This window comes from Fulmarus glacialis, unplaced genomic scaffold (genome assembly GCF_000690835.1).
Source record: "Fulmarus glacialis isolate BGI_N327 unplaced genomic scaffold, ASM69083v1 scaffold25650, whole genome shotgun sequence".
Taxonomy (NCBI): domain Eukaryota; kingdom Metazoa; phylum Chordata; class Aves; order Procellariiformes; family Procellariidae; genus Fulmarus; species Fulmarus glacialis.
The window spans coordinates 40063-59658 of record NW_009187566.1 but is presented as its reverse complement, the minus strand read 5'-3'; the positions used below and the strand labels follow the sequence as shown (position 1 = coordinate 59658).

The window sequence follows — 19596 nt, the reverse complement described above, 5'->3', positions numbered from 1 at the left end:
AAATGGTTTCTATTTGCTCTATCTTTGCCTGTTGTTTTTCTGGATTGTTTTGTCATCTTCGGCATCTTGTTGTAGGATATAAATGCAAGATATACTTGCTGAGCTGTTGGGATAAATGAAGAGACCTAGGATGGAGCAGATGCCCCCTTTTAACAGTATCTCCAAAGATCATAGCTTCTAGGGTCTGATCATAGCTCCTTGGTTTTAAAAAAAAAAAAAAAAAAAATCAACCAAAAAAAGTTTGAACAGGGTTTGAGATCTGTACAGCATTATGATTAGCGTATGCACTTCAGCAAATCTTTTTTTCCTCATGTACAGAAAACTCTTGGCTTACGTCTCCATTCACCTTTCTTTTATTCTGGCTGGAGCCAGGCACACTAAATAGTGATTAAACAAAAGATTAAAATTCCATTTTTGTGCATTTGGCGTTTGAACGCTGATCAATTGCTTTGGCAGCATGTTAAGTAACAGCATGGTAGACAACAGAAGGGGCTTATTTACAGCAATCTGTCTAAATCCATTTTCAATGTATTACTTAATATGCCTTTCATTTTCAGTTTTTAAAAAATGAAGGATAGAAGCAGGCAGGAGATTAGTTTAAGATATTGCTGGAGAAGTAATCACTCCTTAGTGGCAAACAACTTCCAGTTCTTAAGGAAAAGAAAATGTGCTTGAGCTGAAATAGAACTTATGGGCTTGCTGTAGGAGTTAATGGATAAAATTCAATGGCTTATGCACTTACATAGCTTGACTAGATGATCATAATGAACCCTTCATGCTTTGAAATCTCTGTTTTGCATTGCTATTGACAACTGACCATTTCAAAAAAGAAGAGATTTTTGCAAAATGAGAAGCTAAGGTAGAGCAAAACAGAAAATTGCAAAGGCAATTGCCTTGCTATTCTCTTTTATAGGGACAGAAATTCAGATCCATAATGCCAATTTACCCTAACCATGCAGCATTGATAACTGCGATGTTTAAACAATGGCCACTGTATTCCACAGTTAAAATGCAGATAAGGGGGGATGTGCTGGTAGGGTTTGAAGAAAAACATTATGCCTCCTGCTATGCAGTTAGAAGTAATGAGAAATTAGGATAAAAGTGAAAATTGACATGAAATATAGCATTATGGGTAAGACATAGCTCCCCGCAAATGAGATGCTTGTTTAGTAGTTAAAGCAAAAGTCAGTCCTAGGAAACTTGCTGTGTTTTGCAGATTGCTAAGATATCACAGTCTAGAGCGTCTGTTGAAGGGGTATCATCAAGTTATGTAATTTGCATAATTGAGTCAAATCCCATGCAGCATCCCTGAAGGAAACAACTAAAAAAAGCAACATTCTGGTCCCTGTGTGCTGTGTCTGGATTTCTAGAGCTCAGACATCTTTTACAAAGAGGGGAAAAAAAAAAGAAAGAGGAAAAAAAAGGGGAAAAAAAAAAAGGAGCTTCCAAAATAACATCAATGTCAACAACCTGCCCATTTTCACAATGAGAGAGACTTTGAGCACATATACGCGTATCTTCCCTCTGCCCGTGATGGTATGCTGCCCGCAACTTTACACACTGCTCTGCTAATAGTGATGACATGAGCATAAAAATTGCAGTTGAGGGGGGGAAGGCAATGTTTTGTCGTTCACACTGACTTTTTTTGGTAGCCTGCTGAAATTAAGTTAGTCTTGAAAGTGCGATTCTTAACAAGAAATACGATGCTAATCAGCCTGCTGCAGCTACACCTTCCCTTCGGGGCTATGCAGATCGCGGGTGCTGGCAAGGTCACTGAAGCAAAGACACTGATACTCATTTTCTAGCACTGAAAGTCACTTCAAAATTAATGTTCAGACATTGTTGACAGAACTTGTCACTGACTCACAGCAGAATTCTCAGATACAGTGTTTTAATAACGACCTGCAAAACCAATGTAAGCGTTACATGTTTCCTTGCAAGGGATGCAGTTAGAAATATTCTAACCTCTTAACATTTAGCCAATCTGAATTAAATTTAATGGAGCATTTCTGAATTGGATTGACTAATGTAACTGCTCTGCCCAAGACCAAAAAAGCTCCAGAATGCAGCATGTCTGTCATGACCATCTGCAGCTATGTCTACCCTTCAAGATTTTAAAAGCCACTTAAAGAGAGGTATGTCGATCCAACAGAGATTAATGTTCTGTTTATCTTGTGTGAATCTTGTTTGGCTTTAGTTGTACAGGGCAGTAACATCGTGAGCACCGCAGGCAGAGGAACAGATAATGAGTCACCCTACACAGTCTTCATTTTTACTTTGCCGGTGCCAACATGAGGAAAAGTCGGTCCTTCTAAGTCTCCAAAACTGAGAGCTGTACAGAGCCTGTTCCTCAGGACTTTAGGATTGATAACTCCTATTCCGTGTGCCTCCAAAGTCCAACACTACAGTTTGGAAAGTTCTGAATAGCTGATGCGTGTACTCCATAGTTTCCCCTCTTGCTTAATTTACAGTTTACAAATTACTGAAGTTTTTCTCTTGATATGTGTGGCCTTGACAGGGTTTAGCTTAGCCCAGCTCGAAGACATTTTCATGCATAAGTTTATTTGGGACTGAGAGAAGCAATACATCTATCTACTAGATCTTCTGCTGTCCGCCTGCCTGATTTGGGCTCTGTACGTAATACAGTGGCAGTCTCTGTGACTTCTTTTTTTCCTTTTTATAACAGCACTGGAGGATGGTGTGCTACTGCCTGCTTTCACTCAGTATCTCAATGTTTAAATTGCTTGCGTCGGGTGGTTGCTTGCTCTGAGGGTATTTAAATGCATATTGCTGACCCCTCTGAAGAATGGCTTGAAGCTGGGCAGAAAATTTACTTCCCTGTTCACGTCATCCTACATTGAGTGCACAAACAAGCCTGGGCATGCTCACCCTGAGCAGGGATGGCTGGAACTGCTTTTTAATGGCTTAGCCTGCTGCTTAGCTTTATGGCTTTAATGCTGCTTAGCCTGATGTGCATTGGCTGCTTTGGTGGTACAGCTTTGTAATGGCATGAGGTGCCCTTCCTGAAACAGCTGATAGCCAGTGGTGTGGCTTCTCTCTGGAGGATGCTGGAGATGTTGGAATCCTTCAGTGTATACTTCGAACTTGTCTCCCATCTTCTGAGAGCTGTTGTGGAGGGCAGCTCAAGATCCATCCCATTAGCGTATTTCAAAAGAAAAGCAATCCACACAGGTACCTGAAGCAGTGGACGGGTATCTTCTAAGGGACTTTTTCAGACTAGAGTTCAGAGGGAAGGGTGGTGCCTCTGCAATTCTAGTTTAAGTTGCCTGAGTCACAAGAAGAGGTGGGATTTAAAACGCTCTTACCAGTGCCCTGTTAGGTAGCTTGGATGTCTTTTTGCTGGTGGGTCTCTTTTTTCCTCTTTTTCTCCCAGGTGCCTGACTTCCCCTGGTCACCTCGTAGGGGCTTGGCATAGGGTGCTGCATTACCATGTGCACTGTGGGTGTTGTGAGGCTCAGAGGTGCACTGTGCATTTCTCATTTTAGATCTAATCCCTAGACACTCTTACAATGCTCTCCTGTTCAGTGGTGGGTGGGATTTCTAGAGTGACTGCTGGTAAGGGGTTTACACGTGTTGAATCGCAGCAAATGGCAGAAGGGATAGTGGTGTTGTAAACAATTCTCCTGGTGTACTCATTCAGTTCAGAGTGCTATAAACAAGAGACAAAAGAGACTTAAAATATTGAGGTTTCAGACTTGCCAAGTTGTTCCTGTGCCCAGTATGACACTTGTGCACAAGCCTAGTGCTCAGAAAGTTGGCAAAACTCTCCTGGCAAGGAGGTGCTCTGGTCTGCGAGAGCTTTCCAGGACTTTTCCTGGCAGGGGAGTATCCTGGAGAGGAAACTGGCTTGTGAGCAGACCTGGCAAAGCAGGGATCTTGCAGAACAGGCAAAAATCTCACAGAACGGTAGTGTGCTCTGTGGGTTATTTAGTGGGGATGATTGGGAAGGTGGCATGTTGTCTGAAAAATGAGAAACCACTATGGTGGCCAGACAAGTAGATGTGCTGAACTGTGCAGTAGCACAGGGTGGCTGCTTCATGATGCTGAAAATTTGATCCTTTTTACACCAAAAATAACCAAGCTGTCACTTCTACTGTCTGTCTGTCACAGAGCTGTCATCCAGACCTGTTCACATTAGCTGGCACGAGCTAGCAAAAGTCAGGTAGAGTTTGCATAAATTATTCATGTGAACATTAGGTCAGATGGAGCCACGGGTAGATGCTGAAGTTGGGTTTGCCTACCCCTTGCCCACACCATGCCCTGGCTCACCACGCCCCAAGGAAGCATCTCAAACCACCTCTACTCGCACCCGCTATGCAAAAGCAGCAGCAACCTCCTGCGGTGGAGCAAACATTAGGTTTCTGGCTGGTGTTGGCATATACCCTGTATGTTTTTCAAGCTACTCTGTGATCGCATTGCTGACACCAGCCTCAGATTGACCCAAGGACTAGCTGCATTCTTAGTTTTTCCCCAGAAGTGCTGTTGTCCACTATGTTCAGTTTGCCCTCCCAGTGCTTTCTTGCACATTTGGTTCTTGGCTCACATGTTCATCTTAACACTTAAAAGTACTTTTTCGTTATCAGCAGGTAGAAATTCACTTAAGAACAGTGGTGTTTAATGGGATGACTAGAAAACCACAAGGCAGGTTAAGTAATTTAGTTTAATATTTATATCTGGTGAGTTCAGGTGAGCCCATTCAGAAAGGGAGAGCGCGATTCTTCACCACAGCTCTGCTGCTCTGGAACTGCGCTTACCTTCTCCTGCATGATGGGAATTGGTGAGGCTTTTGCAGTTTTTCCCTCAGCAAATGCAAGTCTTGAACACGTGCACACAGAGGTGAACTGAAGACATTGGATTGCTGGTGGCGATCATCATTTTATGTCCTGATAGGTGCAGAGTGAAATTCAGGAAAGTACACTACCAGTTTCTGTATTTGAACAGAAGTAAGGATTTAGAAGAGTAGAGCTCATGTGCTAAAGGGACAGTAATTAACAACATAAAAATGAACTATTGCTTTTGATTCATATAACTTTATCAGAGTGGAAAATAAAAGAACAGATAACTAAGATGATGACAATTAAGGAATCAAGCACACTATCTAAATATAGCTTTATTGAGATTTTTCTTAAAGTGGTCACTTTTCTTCTGCGTGTAACTGTCCTTTCCTGCTAACCATCATTTTTGGCAGTTGTCTGGTTTTCATCACTGTTAATTGCATCCCATAGTGTGGTCCTGCTCTTCCCGTGCTGCCCTGAGAGTTCCTTTCCCTCCATTTCTTGCATCATAAGTATGTTTCAGAGAATATCCTTGCTAGCTCCAGGTGGCACAAGTGGAAGTTCCTTAATACTTGTTCACATCATGAACTAGCTTGTCCATACTGAGTGCCCATCAGCTTTCCTTCGGTGAAAATAAAATTAAATTGCAGGGAGCAGGAAGGAGAATGCTCTGAGTATTGATATTAGTTAACTGAAATGTGTAACTGAATGTCTGGTTTCGTGGATGAAACTTGACTTCTGCCAGGTATGTTACCATCTGCAAAATGTCAAGAAGCTGAGTGTAACTCATTTTATGATCCGTGATTGAAAGGATCTAGATTGATTTAAAATCTCTTATGAGGGGGAAAAAAAAAGTCGAATAGTTCACAGGCCAGCTTTTAATCAGATTGAGCTCTATTACTTTTAGACCACTGGTTTATTACCCTTTGGCATGGTAATACACCCAGCACAACTCAAGGTTTTCATGCAGTTCCTTTGCTAAGGGTTACCACGCATAACAGCAGGTGGAGCAGAGCATGTACCTGGATTCAACCACTCTAGTTCACTTTGACATCTTAGCTGAAACCTGTCTTCACTGACGGTTTTGTAAGCTAATACACAGGGCTCCCTTCCCGCTGACTGTTGTACAAGAGGGGTGATGCAGTGGGGATAATCTGCAAAACCTTCACAGCGAGGTTCACCAGAGCTCATCTGTCAGACTGCAGTGAGGTGAACTGCATCAGGCTGAAGTCTAGTGCCTTGGAATAACAAGTAAAATGTCCAAATGGCCTATTTTCCCAAGACAAATCTAGGCATGAAAATGAAGAGTTTGTAATTTAACTAGTCAGGCAAATGACATCTGTGTCCCAGATGCCAAAGATGGCTGATAACCCTGCAAGGTTACTATGCCAACCATTGCTTTTTGGTGGTTGTTTGATTTGATTGACCCATTAGTGAGACTTTAAACCTCTTGCCCTCCAAGGAGGGGAGCTTTTTTTTCTTTCTAGGAAGTTCCAGCCTGTGGAGTTCTCTCTGCAGGTCATGAAGAATTAGAAGGGAAAAACATCTAAGTTCTTTGTGTAACTACTTCTGCAGTAACGATGCTACAAATGACTTGCATTTATACTCTACCAGCATATTACAACATAATTGAAAACTCACTTTCAGAGATGTTCTCTTCTTAACCCTAAAACCTACTTAAATATATATATATTTCCCTTGGATTTTGGGGACGTCAGTGTTTGAGATGTATCATGGTTTTCTTTCCACGCACCACAGTCTCTTTGATCTTGAATTCACCCTGTCTTTCATTTGCTAACTTGTTCCCAAAGCACCCATTGCTTTTGAATTTCAGGAACAACATCATGAAAAGAGGAGCTCTAATTGGGTTCAGTGCAGGCTCATGCCTTGTGTAAAATTTGCTTTTAAGTTGAGCAGCAAGAGTCTTAATAAATGACCTTTTAAATCTTATTTTTATTTTATTCAGGTATAGTAGTGTGCTCATTAATAATGATCCTGCAATAGGTCTCCCATTACAGCTTTATTGTTAATTAAATAGGATGTAAGATGTATTGGATGTTTTCAAAATGAAAATGGCAGGTTTTAATACCCTGATTAAGAATACTGGTCTGCATACATGATGGTGCCCTGAAAAAAATATCACTTAACAGCTATAGGTAAAGTACTGTTCTGAGGCAAGTAAAACTTGTTTCCTCCCTCACCCCTTTTAGGCTAAAATCTGCTTGCTTGTGATGGTCTTACCTTAAGGAAGATGTTTAATCTCCTCTTACAGGAAGGGGAGGCTGTTGAGGCTGTGTATTTAATATATCCAATCTTTTATTTAAAAGGCATCATACGTGAGGCAAAAGAAAGACCCTTACTTTGGTGATGGACAAAGGAAAAAGGACTGGCATAACAAAGAAGCTATAAGGAGGGACTCTGAGCGTGTAGGTATGTAAGATTACTATAAAAATGTTTTAATACAAATTGTAATTTAGTTTGATTTTATTTGACAGGCTGAGTGCAGAACAGAATGTTCAACTTCAGGGTCAAGATGATGTTCTTGACACGATGCAACAATTACTGTGTGTTAATCCTAGTTAAAGCCTTTTCCCCCAACTCCACAATAATAATTTTGAGGTGAAAATATGTTGGTAACATCTTGGTATTTCTAGGATAGGTGCAGTATTGATTTTTAAAAAAACTTACCAAAAAACACATGCCTGTACCTCTCCCAAAAATGGGAGATCCAGAAAGGGAGAAGAGGGATAAGAAAAATGTTCTAGATCATAACATTCATGCAAGTTTTATTCCATAGTTCTGGGTTTTGTCTTGCATGACATAAAAGGGCCCATTTTGAACATCACAGCTTTACACTGGTGTGTCTGCAAGGGCTCTACCCCCTCTGTGCAAGAGCCCAGGTTGTTAAATATACATATCCATCTGTGCTGAAGAAAGCAACAGTATGAGGTATTCAAACCATATGTATTCTTCCTGCAGTGAAACGAAAAACATTCTATAGATCCTCCACAGCGTTGCCATAGCCCCTTCATTTGTTTCTGAGGTTGGAAGGAAGACTTCTAACTTCTGCGATTTGCACAGCTGAATGGTTTGTAGCAAAACTGCCTATCAAATAAAATTGTTAGGTTGACATGGTTGACCCAGTACTAAAAATGACATAGAGCACAAAACTAATGAAGGAATTTTCAAAGGGCTGTAAGATGACTGCTCTTCTTTTGATATAGGGATTAGTTTCTGGACAGTTAAGCACCAATTAGTAGTAATGATGCACGTTTATTTTCTGTCTATCTATAGGAAATGGAGAACAGGGAAAACCTTACCCAATGACTGATGCAGAACGAGTGGACCAGGCATACAGGGAAAATGGCTTTAATATCTTTGTGAGTGATAAAATTTCTCTGAATCGTTCCCTTCCAGACATCAGACATCCGAAGTGAGTATATAATTTGCATTTCTACGAGTGAAAGTTTACAAGCCCTAAATTACCACATCTGCAGGAGTGTATTTTTTTATTATGGACTCTTGTACCTTTGTTCATCAAATACAATCCTTTCACAGCTGGGTCCTGCTGTCTCCTTAATAAAGGATAGTGTATAGTAATTGCAACAGGAAATAGAGGAGACCAAATCTGGGGGAAAAGAAATCCCCTTTTGATTCCAAAACACTTAAAATTACCAAAAACTTGTAGCCCTGCGCAGAAGAGATCTTGAACTTAACCTAGAGGTGGCTACTTCCTTCGCCTCCCGCAACTTGACAGTTCAGCTCCTGAGCCCACTGACGTAGCCAACAACTTTTAGCAACTAATAAGGTGGAGCTATTTCTTTCTCTAGTGGAAACTGATGTAAATGTCTGACTCAGTTGCCAAGTGCCCTAAGTGTAGTCAGATGATGACTTTGTCGCTAAACACTCTGTCCAGTTCTTATGTTGGCCACTAGCTGGAAGCGACCATGAAATGCTCAGGAGCGAACAAGGTTTGAGTAGCTCCACACAACTATGTATGAAGAGTTTTAGCAGAAATCCTTCTGATTTACGGATTAGTTTCTTAGACATCTTACTCATAAAAACCTCATCAGGGTTTACGAGTAGAAACTAGTTCCAAATGAATGCTGGCTTTTGAGTTCATCTCTTTTTGGACATTATCCCTTAGGATGGTGTCAAACTGGATTTTGTGCAAGCCAGGAGTTTTTCATTAGCAAAAGTGCTTCAGTTGGGACTTAACCCTTGTTTATACAAAGCTAAGAGGTTTTTTAAATACTGTTTGTGCGGTTCTTAATCTGAAAGCATTGTTAGACGTTTGAATGGAAGCTTGTTTTGTGTAAAGCTATTTTTATCACAATTTAGTGAATCTGAATTCAACATCTACTTTATTCATGACATACAATTTCCACAAGTCAGGTTTTATAATTTGTTAGCTGCACATTTGAGAGATTACTTCTTCAGCTGTCACAGCAAACTAATCAAATACACTGGCTTGGATACCCTTTCTCAATATATACTCATAAACCAGAGTAGTGAGTATAGCTCCATAAATGTTTTAGGCATGCAGCTGAAATGTTTAAATGTAGAGATAAATCAGGTAACTGAAGATGCTTGTTGATCAGCCCATACTCAAGTTCTAGGAAATACAGTTTGAGTTTGCTAACCTAAATTATATCTGGCCTCCATGTACAGGTGCTGCCGCGGGTTCTGACAATGCCAGTATTTCCTCATCTGAGGATTTAATATATTACCTCGCATTCCCCATTGTTTCCCAAAGTTGCTGACTCCTCATTGCTAATTCTGCAATTTAAACTTTTTTAAAATGTGAAACTTCTAACTCCAGTCCCCAGTTAAAATTAGTAAGTGAAGTGTCTGGGTCACCACAACTTAAGCTGTGATTAATGATGCCGCTGCAGCGGGTTTGCTTGTTGCTTGACACATCCTTTCCTCCAATGTAGCAAGTTTATAATTGTGGAGGTCTCAAGGAGAGGATAAACAGCGTGTGTATAATGGATGCTAGGATTAGCTGGGCAGGGAGTGGGGTTACGTAAAATGGAGATTTGCAGTAAAGGAATTCACGACTGAAAAGGTCTGTTGTGCATTCCCTGTGCCCGTTAAAAAAGATATACTTGAAATGGTATGGTTTGTGTTATTTGGGAGGTTGATGAGGCCAATTTAGAACGAAGTTAGGCTGAGACAAAGTCCATAAAGAGCGTTCTAGAAAGAAAGGAGCTGTGTTTCAGAGCACTTTACTTTACCTAGCCTTTTACGTATGGTAAGAGATAATAGAGACTTTGTCGTTTGGAGATGTCATTGCAGACAGTGGGGAGTGTAAGGAGAAGGTGAACTGGGGAAAAATGCGGCATCTGTCCTGTCCTAAGCTTTGGAGCAACAGTTGGGATTCTCCCCAACAGCTGGCCTGGGTGGGGAAGGACAAAGAAGCAGCCAATGTGTTTGCTCACTTCTGAGATGGTTTGTGTGGACCTTTATATACCAAATAGCGTGTCCCCTCTGCTTTCTGTTAATTGTGGGAATCAAGGGGCTGGGGGAGGACATGTACTGGATCTACCTGGTGCACACATACAATTGTTTGTTTCAACAGTCGTGTCTTCCCCTGCTAACATTTCCTTTGAGTGCTTCTGGGTTTTTTAATATTAAATACTAATTTTGCAAGTCTTGTAAAGCAATTGTAGATGTAGTAGCTGGAGGGAAACAATTTCTCTCCATGTTTAATGTTTAAACTTAATAGCTAAAGTTAGTCAGAAAATGAGAATTCCAGTTTAAGAAGAGTTAGAAGAGATTTGGGGGCTCTTGTTTCATATTGGAACAGAATTATAGCTAGTAGCTATCTCGGAAGAAGGTTAAGATTGCAATGCCAAGGGCTGGATGAAAGCAGTCCATGCAGCTTTATTTTGCATCTTGCATCTGTGAATTGCAGCCACAGCCTGCAAGCTCTTGGCAGCACCCCAAGACAATTCATTAGACCCAGAATAAGCTACTGTCCTTTCACGCAGGCACCGAAGTAACTTCCTGTAACCACAGATTTATTGACCTTGTATAACATAGGTGCATCCTTCTCCATTCCCTGGGAAAAGTACCAGGAAAAAGCTGCCACTGCCAGAGCCGCTTTCATTCCCATCTACCCTTCCGGGGAACAGGGAGGGAATTACTGCGTGTGTGCATGCGCTGCACTGTGCATGTAGTGATAGCCTCGCTGAGTGCCTGGCAGGAGAGAGTCTGCAAATCAGCTCCGGTGCAGGCTGTGCAAGAGGTCCAGTGTTGTGGCAGGGCAGGGAGCAGCGTATGTCCTTCCTCCCCTGCTAGTGGAATGAGGGCAGCCTGTCCTGCTGGCAGTGTCACTAATATATTCTAAAAATCTCTATTCACGTAGCCACTGGACATGTGGGGTTCTAGGAATATAATGGATTTTTGTCCCCTAGTGAACAGCTGCTGGGTATTTTTTAACTACAATTGCTCACTATGGCCTTAGATGTTACCTGTTTAAGAAGTTTCAAACTCCACTTAGGGCCACACCTGCAGGAAAATAAACACTGCACTTATTGCTGCGGTTCAAGTTTTCTTCATGAAGCTACCTTGAAAACACCCCCACAAGGCAAGAGAGCGTTACCCCTATTTCAAAATTAAGATTAATGCTGTGGGGAAATACCCACAAATTCAAGGGGTCCATGTGGGGTCTCTGCAGACCTGGCTCTCCAGCTCATCCAAGTTCTGCAGTGCTTTGTGTTCAAAGCCCAGCCTTTTTCACTTCTGTCTGCAGAACTCATCCCAGGTGTCAAACTAGACCTGCTGAAAAATGAGGAAGACAAGATTAATTGTTTAGGAAAAGTGTGATTTAAATAATTGTCCAGCATGACAAAGGAAGCCTTTGGTAGAGGTTGGAGGTTGATCTATTACTGAGAGAGATGGGTTTCCTTGTTGAGTAGTTCTTACCGTGCTATTATCCTGTCTCTTCTGTGTATTGTTCACAATGTCTTGAACTTCTGGGACTGTTTAGGGAAGGTGCTGTCACACAAAATCCTTACTTCCTGCACATTTTGTTTAAAAAATTTGGATGACAGTTATACATATGATTAGAGTGATTTGCTTCACTGAAAACTAGGAATAAGTGAGCTAAACCAATGTACTGATAATGCCTAGAAGAGATACATTCAACTTCTGAAACAACTTTATAGAAATTCCTCTTCCTAGTGATCTTTGAGGTACAAGGACAGGGAAAACAAGTATTTTAGAGACTTTTGTATCTTAAGCTATAACTGGAGTTTCCTTTAAAAGCAGCTTCAGCACCTAATAGATCCTTCTGACTTTCTGTGTTGCTAAGTGTCACTGGCCATTAACTTCCCCACTTCATACGGAATTTTTTTTTTTTTTTTTTGACCAGGTAGACTAGATTAGGTCAACACTGGCTTGATAAGGCCTGAAAGTTGGTGGGTTTTTTTCAGGCACTTTGCATCAATCTGAGGAGTAAAGAATGAACTAAGTCACTTGATGATAATTAATATGGAAGTGCTAGTGTTTTTTTGGCACCGCCTTTTGATTTACTCTATCTGTGTTCAGCTGCAAGAATAAGCTGTACCTGGAGAAGCTTCCGAACACTAGCGTGATAATACCGTTCCACAACGAAGGATGGTCCTCTCTCCTCCGGACAGTGCACAGTGTCCTAAACCGCTCCCCTCCTGAGCTGATAGCAGAGATAGTGCTGGTGGATGACTTCAGTGACAGAGGTATGATAATTCATATGTAACATCTCCACCTATGTTTACCTGCCTATCCTTACCTACCTAAGGGATCAATGAACTTGCAAATGTGTGTATAATGACTTGAGTTTTTTTTACTTGCCAACAGCAGAGCTCAGGTGAACCTTGCTCCAGTACATTTGAAAGGCCAAAAGTCTAGCAAAAAATCTCATGTTCCATATTCAGTTTGTGCTGGTTTAGCTGCTGATGGCATGGGCTGTCCTGCGTTTTGGACTATGTGAATAAACAGGGAAGCTGGTTTTAATATTCTGCTAAGGCCTGTGTAGCCCTTAACATTTAACCCCAGGGTTAAATGTTTGACACTTGGAATACAAAAAAAAAAAAAAGTGGGGGGAATAGCTCACTCCTCACATTCTGCATTTTTTTTTTTCTAGACACAGAAAATGGTAAAAGAAGCCTTGGTAAAAGGTTTCCACCTCGGACTGCCTATGATTTGGCTTACTTTTCTCCTGAATTTTGTGCTCCTGAAAAGTAAATCTGCAACATCCAAAACTTCGCTCTTGCTTGCAACTACACTCCTTATTTTGTACTGCATTGCCAGGAGTAGTCATTTGGGATTGGGTTTAAGTGCTACATGCAAAGACGTGTAGTCGCTGGCGTAACGCATCACCACAAATGGAACGACCACTTGTAATTGAAGCAGCGATGTGTAGATGTAGTTGCTGAATTTGCTTGTTCTGCAGCAGAAAGGCAAAAGATCTTTTTCTCTGAACCATTTAAATGCTATGTGATATAAATTAAGCTAGAATTTACTTTGTCTTGTAGTTGGCACCCTTGCTATGGTGGAAAAGGCCATCAAGTGAAGGAGGAATGAATGCCTCTATCATGTAGATATTGCATAGCTAGAACGATCACATGGAAAGTCCTCTGAAGTAGCTGGTGTTCTCCTGTGTTGAAGAGGGTACAGTGACTTTAAGGTGTTATGATCAGATCTAGCAACTCTATTTTCTCCTTTAAAATTACTAAGACTATTTAGCTTTATCAGCTGCAGACTTCAAGAGTCCTGCCACTGAAATTACTCAACTGGGAGAAAAGAGCTCTCTACACAGATACTAAAGGATACACCTCCAAAAATCTGATACGTAGGAAGGTCCTAAAATGAGCTTGGAAACAAGCTCATGAGTATTTAGTGTTCTGACCTATACTGACTTTCACATAAGCACTATCCAACAGCTATAGTATTTGTTGTAAAGTACGTCTCTAATTAGTTTGCAAGCAAGACATGGTGGTTTGAACAAATCAATGTTATATGAAATAAGTGTTTCTTTAGAGGATTTTCAGACTAAGCTGGGAAGAAAAAAAAAAACACACCACCCTCCCAACAAGGTCTCTTTATTGCTACTCAGCCTAGAAGCAAATTAGACAAGCTCATGTGTAACCACAGCTGAATTGTACAAACAAGTTTCTTTTGAGAGAAGTGGAAATAATGAAATCTGTTTTCCTGTGGATCTATTTTCCCTGTTCTCTAGATATGTCCTTCTGTCCAGGCGAAAGAGAGCACTCCTGGCTCTCCCACCCCTGCTCCTCGTCAGTCTGTACATGTGCTGTTCGTCCACCCAGCTTGCTCTTGCTCTGTTCCACCTGCCTCTGATAAGATGCAAGCTCTTCTCTGTCAGTCATCCATCTTTCATAGAAAGGTTGCAGGAAGTACCTAAGATTAATTTGTGTGTGGCATCTATTTATAGATGGATATAAAAGACTACTAGTGTTGGACAGTGAGCTAAATTGTCAAGGGAAGAAAACAACACACAGGCAAAGAGAGTGCTAATAATTTTTTTTTTTTTTTTAATTAAACCAGTGTTTTCCTGCTAGCTCAGTTGATCTATGCATGTTGGGACAATTACTGGTTAGGGTGAAACATTTTTCCTTCACTGCTGTCAGTTCTGTATCTGCACTGTAGCGTTTCCTGCTGGCTGCTGCTCCTCTTCCAGCAGTCAGCGTTCTTCCTTAACCACGCTGGGGTTGGCTTCCACATCCCTCCCTGCGTTTAAATAGATCCTTAGTCTTCAGCAGGCTGTTAAGTCCTAAACATGTGATCTTGACTTGAAAGACTGCTGGTTACAAATTTCTGGTTTTAATTTATCCATTGTATGTATTTAAAAAAAAAAACAACAACACTTCAACCCAATACCTGAGAATTGATAATTCAACACACCAAACTGAACTGTGTGAAGGAGCGGAGGCTGCAGGAAAACTTTTACTTTGCATGTTGTGTGTTTGAAAAAGACACATTCTTGGATTTGGACTGTTAAGCCACTCTCTGGTTATCTGTTTCTCATTATTAAATTGCGCAGGTGATAAAAACCCTGTGTCCGAGCTGATGATCATCACCACTGTGCCACAGAACTGGTGAGCAGTAAAAAGAATGAGGAGAGATTTCTTGATTTTCTTTGAAAATTGTAAATGATTAGTCCTCTGCATTGTCTGCAAGGTGGAATGCTGTGCTTCTGTTTTCAAATGCTAGTCCCATAAATTTGTAACAGCATCTTTCTTCTAAAATTATAGAATCACTGTTGGACGTGGTGATAGTAGAGGCTACATTTGAGAACACAGAGGCATAGTATGAACAGTAAATGTCAGCTTCTTCCCCAAAGAGATCAGTAAATAGTCATCCTAAACTCCAGTGAAAAGCAAAAGATGAAAAGGATAATCGCTCAATAAAAATCTATTATTAATTTTTTTTATCAAGAGGTGACCCTGACAAGATAAAATATCAGATATACTCTGCTGTAGCTCATGATGGCCTTTCACTCGAGGGTTGTCTAAACAGACCTCTAGCACTTTAATAACTCTTTGAAAAGACTAACCTTCAAGAACTTGGCTTTCCCTGGCAAGGAGGCTATATCCCTCTTGCTAGCATTTCTTGTGTACTGACCTGTGCTAGGGTTAAACATACTGGGCTTTGCCGAGCTGCCCTTGAGGTTCTGTTAGCGTTGCGCTCTCATTCTGCTATTGCACTGGTTTCTGTAGGTAGTGATGTTAGTGCCAATCCATCAGCCTCTTTCATCCGTGTGTCTCATACATGGAGAATCTTTGCTTCACATGAAGTAAAGAGGACTTTGCTAATAAAAGTAGTAAGTGTGGAAACCTGGCTACTGCACACATCAGTGTTTTTTCTGACAGATGTTATTTTCATATGTTTTTCATCTGTTTTTAAGCTTGGGAGTAAGGAATTTTTGGTGTGAGTACTAAGAGGGTTGAGAAGTTGGCTAACAAAGTGATAGGAGAGTGAAGACAGATTTCTGGGTTAGTTGGTGGCTCCTGTGGTCTGCAGCATACCTGAGAGACAGCTGTGTTGCTTTGCATTATTGGAGCTCTTGGACAGATGAATCATCATCTGGAAGTGTCAACAGCCATTTTTTTCTTAATTTGTTTCAGAGAGACAATTCTGCGACCTTTAGCAATAAACATTTTTCAACCAAAAAAGGCTGTCCTGATGACAGCAAATCTTAACAGCAAGCAGCAAAAGCTTTGAGTCATGTTTTTGAAATGTTTCCTTTGCTTTGTATTTGAAAAATCAAAACGTGCTGGAACAACTTGCTGTCTAGAATTTTTTTTTGCATGCCTGTAGTATAATGCAAATGATCAAAATCTAGTCTTACTTGAAACAAATTTAGTGCTGGATTCCACATCAGCCACAGTGCTCTGGGAAAGGCTACCTGTCGGTGGGGTCAGTCTAATGCAGTACAGTGGTAGCATCCAGTTTGCCTTGAGCTGTGGTCCATGTTGTCACCTCCAGCAGCTGTCTTTGCTGACACTTGAATCTTTCTTTGTGGGGACTCCCTTGTTAGGTTGAGTTAACTTAAAAGAGGCTGCTTTCCAGCATGCGCCATTGGTCACAACAGAGTAAATATTGTGGGGCTATTTTCTACTTTCTCTAATAGTAGTCTCTAATATCAACATAGCATTTCTAGTAAGACTTTGATAGCTTATGCTTTTTTTCCCCACAAACTTAGTTGGGAAGTCTGTGATATAAGGACTTTCTTCTCCTGACCATAAGCATTTCAAAACAATTGTAGGGATTTAATGTGCAGATTGAAGAGGGAGGCACCCATTCAGCAGACTTGGAGAATAAGAATTAACCTGCCTGGTGTTGTGTGCCTCTTCCTGTATGCTACTGAGAACTGCTAAAGACCCACAGACTGACCTCCTTGGATTAACCTCAGCTATTTCAGGGTGGTCCAAAATAACGCCTACCCTCTGCATAAGCGGAAATCAGAGTGCAGTACATGTGAATTATGACTTTAGAATTCCTGATCATAAAAACGCTTAGCTGTGGCAGTCCTGTGTGGATTTGTGGCTTCACATTTAATTTCTATAGCTATTCTTTAGTTCTGATCTCAGTTAAGTTAAGCCTTTTCATATGCTGGCTTGCAGGGTACTAATTATATCCCTCTGAGCTTTTTGTTACCAGAATGGCCCTAAGTAAACTAAAATGCTTTTTTCACATATATCAGTTTTCTCCTGGGGACTGTCAGATGTGAAATTTGTTTGCTTTTTGATTATTTAATTACAGTGCTGCTGAGTGGTAGGTGGGTTCCATTATATCATAGAAATGGGAGGAGGGGAAGAGAAGTTGAAATGCAGGTCAGTTTTTGTAGGTTTTTGTATCGGCTCTGATGGCATTTCTTTATTGATAGCAGACAACAAATAACAGACAGGCAGTTCATGATTCTTCAGGGTCTGCTTCAGTCCCTAGACCTACAATCTGAATCTGGCTGTGGTTGTGAGAAATCAAGCCACTCATCTCTAGTGCCTGCCTTGTACAAAAGGGATTGTTGGTCTCCATCTAATTCTTGTAGCTTGTGGATACCTCTGCTGTATAAGCTATCTCTTAAGTTTGCATGAACAAACATAAAGCTGTCCTCTGTGTCTCACTAGATAAATGAACAGCCTTAAGCTGAAGGAACAGAGGGCAGAGGATGCCACATTTTCTCTTTGCAGGATGCTTGTCTAAATGTTCTTTGCTTTTCACCTGATACATATTTGGTAGCTCTGTACAGCAGTGGAACATCAAGTATATATTACTACTGGGTGAAAGACAGAAGTCAAACTCTCCTCTCTTCTGTCTGTTTTGGAGAAGAGATCTCTTTGAGGCGGAGACTGGACTGGAACACATACAGAATCACAAATAGCTGAGGTTGGAAAAGATGCCTGGAGATTATCTAACCCAATCCCTCTGCTCAGCTACAGCAGGTTTCTCGAAATCTGATTCATTCAAGTTTTCAAAATCTCCAAGGATGGAGACTCCATAATGTCTCTGGGGAACCTGTTCTGCTGTTCAGTCACTCTTACAGTGACTTAATTTAAAAAAAAAAAAAAAAAAATTATGTTTAAGCAGTATTTTCTGTACTTCAATTTGTGCCCAAGGATTCCCAGATCCTCTTCTGCAAAGCTTCTTTCCAGTTGCTGGCTCCCCAGTCAGTACAGGTGCATGGGGTTACCCCTCCCCGGGTGCAGGAATTTGCATTTCCCTTTGTTGAACTTCACAAGGTTCCTGTTGGTCCATTTCTCTCGCCTGTCAAAGTCAGCCATGCCTCCCAGGCTTGTATCATCTGCAAACCTTCTGAGGGTGCACTCGGTTCGGTCATCTAGGTCTTGAATGAAGATGTGCAATGGTATTAGCCCTGATATTGGCCCCTGGGGTGCACAGCTAGTGACAGTCCAGGCCTCCGGCTCGGCTTTGTGCTGCTGATTACAACCCTTAGAACTCAGCTAGTTTTCTGTCCACCTCACTGTCTGCTTATCTAGCCCAGATTTCATCAGTTTGTCCAGGAGGATGTTATGGGGAGGCAGTGTTGAAAGTCAAGATGCCTTTTATAGGTAAGAAAAACTTAAGAATGAGCAAATCCAAATGTATCAGAAGAGTAGACCTAATAAAATGGGCTGCACAAGCATCCTATATGCCCCAATGCCCTAATTCCCTTGTCGAGTCACCAAAAGGTATAACTATCTAGGGAACACTAATACCTCTAAAACTTAAACTAATTTTTTGCATTTGTGTGTTTATCTGGAACAAACTGGCATCATGTATTTTTCAGCCTTTCCTTTAATGTAAAACATGGTAGGGTTTTTACCTTTTCACCCTTCGCAGCAATCGAAAATTTTAAATTATTCAAGACATTGTAAACTTACTGTGTGCTAGAAGGCTGACTTAATTGCTGAATGTCATTTAAAAGAAACATCTTGCCGCGTACTTGGTGCTAACTATGTGCAGAGGAAAATGTACATGCCACACAGGTGGTTCAGAAGTACTTTAAGTATATCTTATTTTATGGCTTAGCTTGACAGAAATCAGTGATTGTCGTTAAGTGCTTAAATTTCACATAAAAGTCACGTTTCAGCATTCAGCTATTTGCATATTGACTGACAGCCTGTTCTTACTTATTTTAAGACTACTTTTGTCTAAATGACAGTGTTTTAGAACAAGTATTGTCCCTTGTTGAAGAATGAGAACAGCAGCATCAGTCATCTCTAAAGCATGCGTTATATGCAAAGCACTATGTTGATACAGTAATAAAGTTGAATGTGGCAGCACTGAAAATACTGCGGTCTCCAAACATCAGGATTGTTCTGGAAGTGTTAACCCAGCTGGGCTGTCTGCCTTATGGCGTTGTATGTCTGTACAGTGGTAATACACGAAGCCTTAACATCCTTCTTACAGTAACCAGTCAAAATCTGCACCTGTGACTGGGAGGCAGTAACAGTTTCAGCTGAAGTACTTGTATATATTTAGCCCAATATGACAATGACATTTGCAAAGTCAACCTTCTGGCTTTTAGATTAAACACGGTTAGGGTGTGGTTATCAAAGAGGCACGCATACTTGGCTATATTTGATTTTGAGGAGAAAATTTTGTTATAAGCAAGGTGTATGGGATCTCATTTTCCCTTGGGGGGTCGTTAGGGAGGTTCCGGGTTTCAGCTTCATCTTTCTTCCAAGATTACCCTGTTTCCTTGAGCCTTATTTTAATCAGTGAAAATTATATCTATTTAGGAATCCTGAAAATATGTATTTGTTCAGCCATTTTAAATTTTTTCTTATTC

The 19596-nt window shown here is 40.9% G+C and overlaps 1 protein-coding gene across 1 annotated transcript in view; it reads left to right on the top strand.

Moving 5' to 3' along the window:
• The first annotated feature begins 4223 nt into the window (after positions 1–4223).
• The window catches only part of LOC104075234 (polypeptide N-acetylgalactosaminyltransferase 10-like), a 45402-nt gene continuing 30029 nt past the window's right edge, over positions 4224–19596 (top strand). The window contains exons 1-4 of the mRNA XM_009575667.1: positions 4224–4406; positions 7124–7226; positions 8091–8229; positions 12351–12517. Coding sequence (XP_009573962.1) covers positions 4224–4406; positions 7124–7226; positions 8091–8229; positions 12351–12517 — 592 coding nt within the window. The remainder of the gene's footprint in view (positions 4407–7123; positions 7227–8090; positions 8230–12350; positions 12518–19596) is intronic.